This window comes from Xyrauchen texanus, chromosome 16, assembly GCF_025860055.1.
Source record: "Xyrauchen texanus isolate HMW12.3.18 chromosome 16, RBS_HiC_50CHRs, whole genome shotgun sequence".
NCBI classification, from domain to species: domain Eukaryota; kingdom Metazoa; phylum Chordata; class Actinopteri; order Cypriniformes; family Catostomidae; genus Xyrauchen; species Xyrauchen texanus.
The window spans coordinates 40,293,431-40,307,877 of NC_068291.1; the positions used below are offsets into that span (position 1 = coordinate 40,293,431).

Genomic DNA, 14,447 nt, shown 5'->3' on the forward strand with positions numbered 1-14,447 from the left:
GGCACATGTGTCGAACGATTCAATATGGGTTTGAGGTCAAACAAGTATACTTAAAATTGCTAACGCCTGACCATGAACTGGACAGAGTGGCACAGAAAAAAATTAAGTATACCCTAGCCTTAAGTCGCTTGGAATAAAAGTGTTTGCCAACATGTAACATACATCGTTACATACATGTAAAACAAAAAATATGAGTCAGTGCATGTAAGTGAACAAGAACGTATCATTTCAATCATCGTCAGAACACAAATTTGTTCACGATTGAAACACCACTACTTCTCGGTTCCCAACCCTACAACAGAGAGAGAAAGAAAGTGAGAGTGTGTCGAGGAAGTGGCTGTTTAGTGGCTGGAAGGTGCCCCACACCGCTCTCCCAGCCTGTTGAAATTCTGCAGGTATTTCAAGGTTGTTATCTATTTCAGATCAACAGTGCAGGTCAGAGTTTACGGCTGCCCGCGTTCACCAATCCTCGACAGACCCGTGATTGACAGCAATCAGCATCTCGCCGCATCACTCGGGAGACAAAGCGTGGGTCAAGACAGTGGGCGATTTGGTCTGTCATTTTTAATTATCCAAATGATATTCACAGAGAAAAGCTCTCCCATCCATCAGGGCAGGGCATTACCATAGACAATGTTTGTTTAAAGACTGTCCAATAAAATCATACAATTATGAATGCAGACAAGCCTTGCTATTGACTGCATAAATGATAAGGGTGGATCTACCCCACCACCCAACACACACACACACACACACACACACACACACACACACACACACACACACACACACACACACACACACACACACACACACACACACATTTTCCCTGTCCAAATTCCCACTGCTAATGAACCAAGAAGGGCAGCGCAGGAAACAGAGGGCAGATCATCAAAATTCCTTGCTTTACACTGGCCACTGACCTTTTTTCTCCAAAATCCTTCGGTGATGTCCAGTCGAGTTTTATTGACAGTCTGTGCTGTAACTAAAGTCTGCTGAATGTAGACGATACAGTCTGTGCATTAATATGCACTCTGACATCATTGCATTAGCATGTATAGGCATGTTGTGCTGTTAATGTACGAAATGGTGTTTCATACATAACGTGTTTCGTGTTTGACATTACCAATTTTGAAGACTTCGGGGGAAGTCACAAGTCTGTATGCCTGTTCTGAGTGTCTCATGGGTGGATCGTGTCCGGGTGGTCACTTATTCCATGTTAACAGAGAGCATCAGTTCCACCAGCCACATGTGCTCAGGTTCTACCTGTACCCCAAAAACACCTGCCACCCAATGACAGGCGAACTCAAACACACCTGCACACAGCTGCCACCTGCAGCTACACACACACAAACACACACCTAAAATTATACACACATGGGCGCCCCCTGCTTCCTGTCTGACTGCAATTCTCACCTGCACACAACAAACTGAGCAATATATTAGGAACATCTGTACACCTTCTTATTCATGTAATTATCTAATCAGCCAATCGTGAAGCAGCAGTTTAATGCATAAAATCATGCAGATACAGGTCAAGAGCTTCAGTTAGTGCTCACATCAAATATCAGAATGGGGAAAAAAATCGTAGTGATTTGGACCGTGGCATGATTGTTGGTGCCAGATGGGCTGATATGAGTTTTTCTGTTACTGCTGATCTCCTGGGATTTTTTCACACACAACAGTCTCTAGAGTTTACTCAGAATGGTGCCAAAAACATAAAACACCCAGTGAGTGGCAGTTCTGTGGATGGATCAATGGATGGATGTAATTTTATGTCAGAAAGTTAATTTTGGACTCTGTGAACAGCATTTGCAAAATGAGGTGACATAAAATTAACTGTTTGAATGAGAAATGTACAGATAGTAGCGTGTGGCCAATACTGTACCAGCGTTGTGAGTAAGAGAAAAAGAAAGAGAAAGAGAAAGAGAGAGTGTGTGTTAAAATAGATTGGAAGAGTGTAAAAAGTCATCCATTGTGTTGCACAGCGGATGAGCGGATGATCTGTCAAGAAGCCATCTAACACATGAAATGAGATTGAGCTGTGTGTGTGTGTGTGTTTGTGTGTTTATGGATATGTAAATGCTGTTCACATTATGTTATGCAAGCTAGTGAACCACAACAAGAGGGGCTCTGACATGTTTGCTTTCAACAGCAAATTAGTGAGTGAAGGCAAAGCTATGGAGGTCTTCCGACAGTTGAAGTAAATAAAGCAGCTAAAAGCAGCAAGCGCTGACCTCACACACGCTCACACTGCGATATCAAGTGCCACGTGATGAACAACACACAAAACACATCTGCCTTGCTTTTTACAAATCTATGCGCCGGGATGCAAGGCAGTGTTGGACTAATAGAGACGAGATACCAACTATAGTGCCGGAGTCAAAAAAGAATACAAAAAAACTGCAGAAAATATTTAACATGATTCTTGGTGTTTATCAAAGTACATGGCAAAATGTGTGTCAAATGTACAATGTAAACAATAAAAAAAGTTTTATCAGATAAAAACGTGCTTCATGTGGTAACATGTAAATTAACTGGTTGTATGTAAGTCAAAAATGTTACTTGATATGACAACATCAACCGGACTACATTCTTAAGTGTTACAAAAAATTTATAGATTTAAATGATTACAGAGTTTCTGTTTTAGATGACCCCTCTACAGTTAAGGTTACATGACTAGCAATTGTTATGCTGTAATGCTCCATTCTTTCCAACTCGGAAAGTCAGAATTTCCAACTTCTTGCTTGGAGAAGCGCAACAGAAAGCTAATTCAGACTTCCAACTTTAACATGTTTGCCGAAAACCCTAAGATTCCACAAGATACAGATGCAGATTGTGTGAACAAGGTGGCACCCTGGGAGATGTAAACAGTTAGTGGCAAATGTTCACCTTTAAGCAAATAAACTGCATCAATGATTTAACTTTACGAGAGTAAGTCAATTGTTTACGGACAATCTAACACCTGCAAAGCTAATGGTAAAATTGCCATTTGTGTAGCCTTCATTTGTAATCGGAATTATTGTACTTCCCATTTTTAAAGTCTTAATTACAAGTACGTCACATTCAAGTGCTTTCTTAGGAAACATAGAGGATGCCAGGTTTATTCTTGCATATTTCTTGGGGAACTCTTATTTTGACATCATAATACATGTTATGGTCACCTTGCAGACAATAATGGAATTTTGGTCAAATTTATGCTACAGTATTTTAAATTTATGCTACAGTATACGCTTATCATAAATGTATATGTACGAAATGACAACCGATAACAAAGGGAGCTAAAAATGAATAAACCAAAAATTCTCTACAGAAACGATACTCTTGCCATGTTGAAAGTTAATGGCGACTCCCAACTCGAAAACTCGGGCATCAAAATTATCTTAGAGTTTCCCAGTCATACATTTATGGAGCCTTTCATGTGCAACTTCCGACTAGGAAACTTGTATTTACAATAATTCCAATAGCACGTGCCGGCAACATTTGATTTGTTAAACATCATCTTCTGAATGTAGTGCTAGGGAACGCCTTTATGAAGTCAGAGACAATTAGGAAGTATCCAGATAAGTATCCCACATCTGACTTGGGATGCAGAATTAGTCATTAATCTAATTTTGTGAATTATTGATCATGTGATTTAAATTTAATGCATGCAATAAATGCTTCTAATTTGATACAACTAATGTACAAGCTGCATCGCTTCATATTTCCGCTATTTGTCTGAACAGTATTTTGGGAAAACATGTTCTTAAATATATCAGTGAGACTACAAAATAACAAAATTGTGATTATTAAACTACATTAAAGAGCTATCAGTGGAATATTGCAGTGCATTAGACGTTGCCCTGTGATCTGGTAAGTGTGCTCATGGGCATTTTTCCTGCATAACAGTGAGCTTGTTAAGAAAAGTTATTTATGTGCAGAATGATGTTGAAGTCAAACAGGCATTTCAATGACATCGTAAGAACAGCATCTTTCCTTCATACACACTGACCAAAGCTCTGACTGACAGGTGGGTGGGACAGACTGTCTATAAGCTCCAGCTTTGTGTCCCTGTGAAAACAACTCATCTGATTCATAGACTTTTTTTTTTTTTTGTATGGGAAAGACAAACACAACAAAAAGCTTGCTTCCAGTAGTTCCGTAATTAAAGGAATAGTTCTACCAAAAATGTAAATATCTGTCATTATTTATTCACTTTCATATATGAGACAGAATGTTCATGCTTCTCTTTTCCATACAACAGTGCTGTCAAACTCTAAAAAGGACAAAAAAATACGCTTTTTGGTATTATGGTTTGTAACAACACAAGGGTGAGTAAATAATTACAGAATTTTCAATTTTACATTAACAGACCCATTAACTTCTAGAATTAGAGTATGTGACATATTACTCTAGATCAGGGGCACAACATCTCTAAAAATATACGAGACGGGCTTGACATCTTGAAGATGAGGCCCTGTGAGGTGAAGAAAATCTTCCTTAAATGCATTTGATTTTGTCTGTGCCACCTTCTACCTGCTCGTACGCAGAGCCATGCTCCGTCGCATCAGCACCTTGATGGCGATTCCTCTGAACCGCAAATCAACCTGCGATTACATGCGGTGAGAGCTGCACGCAGACAGGCTCAAAGACATTGCCTCGCTCCGCCTTGATGTTATGCAAATGTACACAGCTGTCATTTCTAAAGCTGTCGTCTTTGCGCTTTCCACCGATGTGGAGATCGAAGGGTTTTCAAAGTGTCTGTTTTTTTCTTTTCTTTTTAATCCAAGCCCTATTATCACAAACAAGCCAACAACAACAAAGACGATGCAAATAGAAAAAAACTAAAAAAACAACAACGACAGGAGAATGACAAAAGAAGAATGAAAGGCAAAAAAGTAAACAAGGAGTTGATGAAAGATTGAGTGCGGGAACTTGAAGCCGCAAGACATATTAAGAGGTGTTTGGTGTCCTGTCACCCCAGCACTCACCACAGGTGCAGACACACACACACACACACACACACACACACACACACGCACGCACGCACGCACACGCAATCACATTCCTATTGTAATTAAGGCTGCCAGTGTCTTACAGCACATCATCCTTTATCACTATAACACATAAAAAATGCCAATGAGCAACAAACAACACAGCGTTAATTTGTTCAGTGGAGATCAAACACTTTCATATAACTTCTCTGTCGCAACCTTATTATGAATGCAAAATGATGAATGCCAAAATAGATCAACCACCGGCTGTGTTCAGAAGTTCACACCAACCCGGTGTCATGACAAGTCATAGTAATGATATGAGATTGTACAGGTTGACTTGCACAAAACGTGCGACTCTTACTCACACTTTGAAGATTTATATAGGCCTGTTGTGCTACTGTAACGGGAGCCAGCTGGTAGATAACTATGCAGTGTGTAAACCTCACCCCACCTAAACCTCACTTCCATCCGGGTCACGGCACCATTGTAACCGGCCCTGGTGTCCCACTCCAAACGGGACTCGAACCGGCGTCTCCGACACTATTTAGGCTCATAGCTCACTGTGCACTTTATTTCCCGCTATCTGAGATTGTGTTTAACGCATCCACGGCAATACACTTTCTTGATTCCAGACTCCCGACAAATAACAGTATAACCATTAGTGAACTCTTGCGGTTAACCAAATATTACAAAAGGTTTCTGTGAACATAGTTAAGGTATTAAGGCACGTTTCTCTTTATCATTAAACATTAATGCATGCAGGACATAAACATTTTAAAGTCCTCTATACTGTTTCACAAATTCTGTCACTTATATGAATTTAAACCATCAACTTTGCACACATCCAGCGTAAACGGCACCTTATCTTTGTGTTTGGAAGGATTTTGTAAATCAGACACTGTTCTCTTTAGTCCTTCAAATAAACGCGCTGCACCTGTGAGATTACCTGAGCATGCACTCGAGTCATCCAGCACGCATTTGGCTGAACAAATTGTATTTCACATAAGGCTGACATTTACGTGGATTTATGATAGATATCTCAAAATAAATACATAATTGATTTAGAGCTCAAGGCCCTTTGGGTTTAGAGGCCCTTGGGCAATGGCCCAATCGGTTTCAGTGGTTAGTCCATCCCTGAGTACACATTATTCAACAACAAACATTTAAAACAGTAGTATGCTAAATTGTCATGCCATATGACCTATCGTATGCCTTCAGAAGACATGGAATAGGACACACAAATTGCATGGACAGCTTTTATGATACTTTAAGGGTTCTTTTTTAAGCTATCGACCAAGATATTCAGTATGTTTATTCAGTACTATTATGTTCCACCTAAAAAAAGAAAGTCATAAGGGTTTGGAACGACATGTAAAGGGTGAGTAAATGAGATGTAACTATCTCTTTAAGTGGCAAAATAGGTTTCATGGCAAACATACCTTGTTTTCTGAAGTTTTTAGAGGCTGAAAGCCAAATACAGTCAAGGTCAGACCATATGGCAGCTCCCAAAACATGCATGATTGTAAACATTTAGCAGCTTTGTAAACTATCCATTAACTCATTTACTGACGAGCCTTTTCTCCCAAAAAGCCCAGACTAAGGTTCTCTTTTTCCTTGCTGTGTTCATGATCATCCACTGCTTTTGCCCTTCACAGACAACTAAGCTCTCATCTGCCTTTAAACGAAGCCCTGCATCTATATTTGATCTCTTGCTAAGCATGATCTGGGTGATATAAATGCTATTATTTAGCCATATGGACAGATGACTTCTGAGCTCTCCGCTAATGACCTATAGCTGTGGTCGGCATCAATCCGGCCCGTTGCCCACGCAAATGACAATGACAATGCGCTGTGTGAGTGGACACAACCATCATTTCTGTGGCCGCAAGCACTGGCGCAGGCTGTACTGACACCGCTGGAACAGCATCACCCTCAGGCGGGCGGAGACACTACTGGAGGAATAGTAGGCTGAGTTAACCATGTTAAAACTTAAAAAGCCACAATGTTGCAGTCTGAGACAAAATTCACTAATCGTAAAAGATTTCTCTTGCCATAGAGCAAAACCGTCAGTCTTTGATCGTTTAGTGTGACATGTTCATGGATAACGATTATATGTCCCTTTAAAAACCACAAGTATCACAACAACTATCCTTTAGCCTATAATACATAACCTCTGTCCAGTTTTCTATGGGCTACTGTTTAAGTTGGGACAGAAAAAGACATTATTGATATTATCGTGCCATGACATTAAATAGCGGTGAGAAATCAGCGTTTTAGAGCAGCTGTCTGCATATAAAAGCAGGTCTGTGGGTAAAATTATCAAATGTATTATCTGGGTTGACAAAACTGGGTGGTAAATGTATGCAGCTTATTTATGCATAAACAAAGGGACACAGAGGATTTTCTGTGCTCAAGTCTGGTCCCCAGGTCAGCTGGGTCACACCAGTCACACAATACAACAGCATGAAGTTGCCTACAGCAACCTAGACAGAGCAAAAGCTTACAATTTCAAGTTCAACTCTGTAGTTCATTCACTCTAATGCAAATATCTTTCCATTAAAGCATCATATAACTGAATCAAGTTCCTATAAGCAGCAACAAGAAAATTAACCAGCACTACTCATCCAATTTGACAATAAAATATATAGATATATATTAAGAGAGAGATATTAAGTAGAGTATTTTAAGAATGTAAATATGGTGCATTTTGATTTGATGTTCAGCTATACCACTAGGAAGGTAAAAGTACTTGCCCTGACATAACCTTGTGAGTATTTTAAAAATACATGCAAAATGATATACAAGACCATTCCTATGTAAAACCATGTGTTGTATATGTGTGTATTATTCACATATGTGCAGGCTGTTTTTGTCTATCTTTGGGTAAAGTGCTGGTTAGCAGCTCATCCCCTCCGTCCTCTTTATTAAACGTTATCAAACACACTTTAAGCTGTCTAAAATTAGCCTCGGCGCTCCACAACTAATGACTGCCTTGCATCCATTATTAGTTCATTTTCTACCGATCAATCACCAGCCGAGCATGCTTTTTTAAAATGTCATCCTAAAACTTTTCACAATCAATTAAGCTGAAGATTAATGGGGACAATTTGCCAGGAACAAGTCCTTCCTTGAAAAGGCCACGCCTCGACAGACTTCACGTCTGGTATTGGTGTTAATTAGAAATTTCCGCTTCTCTGTCGCACACTTAACCTGTCGAAAGGGAATAGCGCTGGCAGTCCAGGGACCACCGAACATTATTTAAATATTCCTTATCTGCTTTTATCTGGACACAGGTGACTGGTGTAAATTGCGCTTTTCGTTCAGTGTCATTAAAAGGAATTTGAAAGGACACCGATGCTGTGGCTAAGAATGGACAAGATTTATTTTTAACCCTCTGAGGTGAAATATAGGAAAATCACAGCCCCTTGAGCTTTCCTGAAACACAGGTAGACCTCAGGATATGTCATTTATCATTTACTCGGATGTTAAACAGCTCATAGACGCCAAATACAGGTAGACTGTGACACCATTCATATGCGATAACATACTTCTAATCTACTGAGATTTGATAATGTTGCCTTTTTACTAAATGAAAACGCAGATTATTAAAAGGATAGTTCCCATGAAAAACAATCAAAATTATCTGATCATTTACTCACCCTCATACCATCCCAGATGTACATGACTTTCTTTCTTCTACAGCACACAAACTAAGATTTTTAGAAGAATATTTCAGCTCTGTAGGTAATGAATGGGTACCAAAATTTTGAAGCCCCAAAATGCACATAAAGGCAGCTTAAAGTAATCCATAGACTCTAGTGGTTAAATTGATATCTTCGGAAGTGATATGATAGGTGTGGATAAGAAACAGATCAATATTTAGTCCATATATTCTCCTCCCTGCAAGTAGGTGGCGATATGCACGAAGAAAAGAAAAATAAGAAGAATGTTAAAGTGGAGATTGATAGTATAATAAGACTTAAATATTGATCTGTTTCTCATCCACACCTATCATATCGCTTCTTTAGATATGGATTAAACCACTGGAGTCTTTTATGCTGCTTTTAAGTCATTTTGGAGCTTCAAAATGTTGGTACCCATTTACTTTGTGAGGACCTACAGAGCTGAAATATTCTTCTTAAAATCTTTGTTTGTTTGCAAAAAAAGTAAGTCATTCATAAGTCTTTTAAAGGGATATTTCAATCAACAATGACAAATCTGCTATATAGGCTACTTTTATGGTACCTTAATGATGTCTGTGGAGGTTGACAGGCTCCTAGTCACTGTATACTTTCATTGTACAAGAATAGCAGAGTAAAAATCCATTAAAACTTCAAATTTTGCTTTCCACAGAAGAAAGTTAAATGGGTTTGGAACAACATACGTGAGAGTAAATTATAAAATTATAACATTTAATTCATCGTCACTTCAAAATTCCACCAGCAAAACTTAGTGGCCAGTATTTGTGGAAAATATGCAATTATGTAAAACTTACCGACAACCAGATGATAGACAGCCCCATTTATAAATTTGTTTAAATAGATAGCATATATACAGTATAATGTATAACTAATTTATGATTGGTTGTCATCTCTTCATCAGCGTGTGTATGTGTTAATATGTTAGTCTCAAAATTAAGTCTAAGGACACCAGGAGGTTTTTTTAAAGAACAAAGACCATTTAAACAGTTTGTATTTCATCTTACCTGCAGGATGTGGCTGCCAAGGTGAGGCTCAAAGATTTCCGAGGCAACAACGCTGGGGCTCCGCCTACGCTGGGACCCGATAGCTGCAGAGAGAAACACACATTGTAAGCATCTCAGTTTCAGCATGCACACGCACGCTTTCACTTTAAATCCAAATGAACTTGGAAATGGATTTTGAATAATTTTTTAATTATTTTAAATAGCTACGGTAAACTGTTGAACAGACACTTTCGCTCAAATAATACTAAGCCGCCGGTACTGTAAATACACAGATGCAAATCAAAATCCCTTTGAATGGATGCCCCTCTGCATATTACCGGCACTACAAAGCCCGCTGTTTATAGCAGGACTAATATCGCCACATCCATTGAGCCGCAAAGCACATGGAGCACAGCGCCCTTAGGGCATTTTTTCCAAAAGTTTCCAACTTTAAAGTCAGCCCAGGCTCTGCTAATAAATGGCCTGGGGTGATTTCAAACTTAACAGAGCTTGTCCCACCAGAGCTCATTACAGAGAATTTTATAACAAAGTGCTCTGTACTTAATTTTCCAAGCTTAGCCAGGCGTCAGGGTAATATTGCTGAATTAAGTGCAATTAATGATGTAATAAAGCACTGAACGGCCATTTAGGAGTCTCAAGGACCAGATGCAAACAACAGTTTAGCGTTCGGGGAGAGTGTTTGGGGTACAGGAGGACACCGGGCTCCAGGTGAGCACATATGAGAGGTGCCGAGAAAGACAGGGGGAGGCCCCTGTCCTTCAGAGAGACTCAAGCTGGGTGAACACACTTCTCCCCTCCAGTAATGCTTTTAGCATTAAGCCCTGTGTCCGCCCCAGAGGAAAATCCATGGCATAACATGAGCGAGAAGGACAGCAACAGCTGAAGGAGAGAGAGAGAGCTGGGATCCCTTGAGCTGCATGGTCAGTAGCCACCACTGCAGGTGGGAACACAAACAATTCAAAGCCGGTGGGACGCATGGACACTCAGTGCACAGCAAACAGCAGAGGGAGCTCTTACGCCCTGAGGATCGCATGGTGAAATGAATGCATGCAAACAGACACACACATCAAAGCATGCACACACATGCCTATACACAAAACTTCTGGAATATCATACTGGAACCTCTGGAATAGCATAATACATTAATTCTGTTACTATTGCTGCAATACGGATATATCTACAGTATGTACAGTATACTGTGCACAGTATGACATGTTCTGTAATTTATATATGTAGGAATATCTGGATGATCTACTATGTTGGTCAAAATGAGCAGTATAATTGGTAACAGAGATAACTGCATGGAATAGAGCGCAACAGTCACTGAACCGAAAATATGTGGAACAAAAACACTGCGTTCATCTTGTGGATATCATACAGTTTCATGGCCAGTATATTTTCTCAGTTCACTCACCACTGGCAATCAGATCCAAATCATGCAATATGAAAAAAGACCACAATCAAACCCAGGTTGTATCAACCAAACAAGTGTGAAAACAGCATATATTGTGACCTGGCAAAGAATCATTTTTGAACACACATACACACACCAATTCAAATGAGAAGATGAGGGATATATGAAAGTTAAGAGTACACTTGACCAGCTCCAAATTACTGTCCTCTCTATCCTTACAGACGTCATCTCCAGACAAAAGCTCTCAGCACACAAGCATCCTTGGCTATGAAAGATGATGGAAATCAACCACATGTCCTCCAAATTCCTTGACCTTGAAGAGCTTTTCAAACTCCAAACTAGTTTGTGTTAATATTTCATAATGAAAAAGCTCAAATGTTAAAATGTTTCCTTTCAGAGTAGTCTAAGGCTACCTCTAAGTCCGATGGTGTCCCACTCTTAATAACCATCTCAGAAATGCTAGCATTTTGCACCTCTGTATGTTCTCTGCGACACCAAAAAAGGAACCATGAAATGCCATCAAACACAAACATAAAAGTATCAAAATTACCATGGCATTACAATGGCTAATTTGGAATTTAAGCATGGTAATATCATATCATGGCTTTTGGGACATTTTCCATAGTAGTCCCATGGTAGTCTATGATATACCATGTAAATAAGATGGTACATGACTAAAATGCCATACTATTACCATCTGGAAGTACCATGCTTTTTGGACATGTACCAATGCAATACCATGGTATTTTTCGTACTGTGAGGGAGCTTTATTTGTAAGTGACCATCAAAGTACTTTTTGTACCATTCACAAAAACGAACCACACAAAAAATACCAAAAAGTTCAATATTAATATCATGGTTTTGGGACATAGTATTATGATGGTTATTTGGACATGTAAATACATACATTTCAGTACGATGGTATATATAAAAATACCACAGTATTACTATCTGATACTATCACTGTACAATTGTATATAATGGAATAAAATTATTACATTTAAATTGGCTGAGAGAATGTAACTAAATAACACTGGTGAGGCATCTCAACACAAAGACTTTATTTTGACCTTCAGATTGGTGCTTTAGTGAGATTTGTAAGCAGTCAGTTGATGTGTGAAGCTGTGAAATGTGTTGCATTGCTGCCAAACTACTCATTCTCATTGGCGACCAGAATGGCCAGTGATATCATAAAAAGCCTTGAAGTCCTGACACTGGAGTCAAGAGAATATTCGGTCTTAAACAGATCAACTTAACAGTTCCCAGGGCTGGAGCATTTTCATGCAGAGCAAGAGAATATCTTGAGGTCTTTGAGCTTCTAGAATCTCACAGGAGAACAAATGGAAGAAGTCTTTAAGGAACATTCCAGGTTCAATACAAGTTAAGCTCAATCGACAATGTTTGTGATATAATGTTGGTTAACACAAAAATTATGTTGCAGTAGGGCACTTACAATGGAAGTGAATGGGGACAATCTGTAAACATGTAAATACTGTTGAAAAGTATAACCACAAGACGTAAACAATACACGTGCTAACATGATTATGAAGTGATAAAATTGCTTACTAACCTTTAGTTATAATAAAGTTATAACCAGTTTTACAACTTTGTTGCCATGACGATGTCATGTCAATAAACCCTAAAACGTCACAGCTCAAATAATACACTAGTCTTTTCCTTAAATACTGAAGACTCATCTTCAACTACACAGATTTGTGTTCAATCATATGCTCTCTAGTTTGAAAACTACCCCTAATACAACCGACTAACAAGTAGTGAATCACGGTACAAGAGTCAAGACTTGAGTTGCTAGCTAGCAAGAAAGCAGGAAGTGTAGACAGTAAAAAGTGAAAATAGAAATAGCAAACTAAAGTCATTCTAAATCTCCTGCAACCATTAACTATGCTTTTAAAAAGTCAGAGGCAAATATGGTCACAATTGCTTCGAAATTGCTAGAACTTTAAGTGTTAAGTAAAAATTTTTGACATGTGTACAACACGGTGCTGAAGTAACGCTGTAGCTTGATGCTAGTTGACTCTAGTCAAGTGAAAGTGCCTTATACCAGTGGTTCTCAACCAGGAGGCCGGGACCACTCAAGACTTACAATTAATTTAAAATAATTAAAATAATCCACCTTAATTAAAATGCTAAAAAATTCTTTCTGAAACTTCTAAAATAAAAAATGATCCATGATTAATTATTTTAATCAGACATGTCTAGTTTCGGGCGAGAGGGCGTTCAAATATTGTCTTGGACAGTGGAGGGCCTTGGAGTTTGCCTTATACTTCTTACATGCCCTGGTTTGAGCGTGTGCTCAATAATGCCCAATGACATGTCTGTATGGCTGGAACAAGGCATGAATTCAGCGCCCTTTCCTCTGCATGGCTGCCCGAGTAGCCTGAGAGATGAATATAATTGCATATTGATCTCAGGAATTATGCTCTATTAATCTGCTTCATTTTGCTAGTGACGCAAATGATATATGAATAGAGAGCTCGCGGGAGCAGAGAGGCAACACAATGTCTGTCCTGCCATGATTCTCCATAATGCATCTCTCCTTGTTTAGCTCCCTGCCATAGCAGATTGAGCATACACACATAAATTACAGAGGAAACACACACAAATACATCAAATCTCCCCTAATAGGTGCCACACAACACAGTAACGACTCGGTAAAATATAGAGCAGAGTTCTGTAGCATGGTAAGTGTCGGCTAGAGGATCTGTTATTGGGTTTTGGTATATCATCAAAACGTTTCGATTCCTGGTAGAAGATACTTAGGAGCTGTTCACAAAGGATGCGTTATTGCTTTTAAAAACTGCTAGAGCAGTCCGTCTGTGTTATTATAAAAAACGTTTTATTGTTGGTCTATGCAAAAATGTGCTAGATGGACAACTCTGACAAACTGGCTTTTTCTTCAGCATTTCATGCAATACTGAAATTCCATTCCATTGTGCTGCATCTTGCTGTTTTTGAGTAAAAGACCACATCCTGCACTATTGGCCCCTTATTTGTCAAAAAACACGTGGAGAGGCATAAGTAAGCAACCACATATTCCAGATTACAGGGACCAAATGTACTGTAAAAATGTTAAAATCAAACATTGAGGGGGCCTGGGTAGCTCAGCGAGTATTGACGCTGACTACCACCCCTGAAGTCGCGAGTTTGAATCCTGGATGTGCTGATTCACTTCAGCCAGGTGTCCTAAGCAACCAAATTGGCCCGGTTGCTAGGGAGGGTAGAGTCACATGGGGTAACCTCCTCGAGGTCGCTATAATGTGTGGTTCTCGCGCTCGGTGGGGCGTGTGGTAAGTTGTGCATGGATGCCGCGGAGAATAGCGTGGGCCTC

The 14,447-nt window shown here is 39.4% G+C and overlaps 1 protein-coding gene across 1 annotated transcript in view; it reads right to left on the minus strand.

The window, feature by feature from the left end:
- Nucleotides 1-14,447, minus strand: part of LOC127656553 (neuronal PAS domain-containing protein 3-like) — a 375,215-nt gene that overhangs the window by 191,850 nt on the left and 168,918 nt on the right. The window contains exon 4 of the mRNA XM_052144935.1: nt 9,685-9,767. Within this exon, the coding sequence (XP_052000895.1) occupies nt 9,685-9,767 (83 nt within the window). The remainder of the gene's footprint in view (nt 1-9,684; nt 9,768-14,447) is intronic.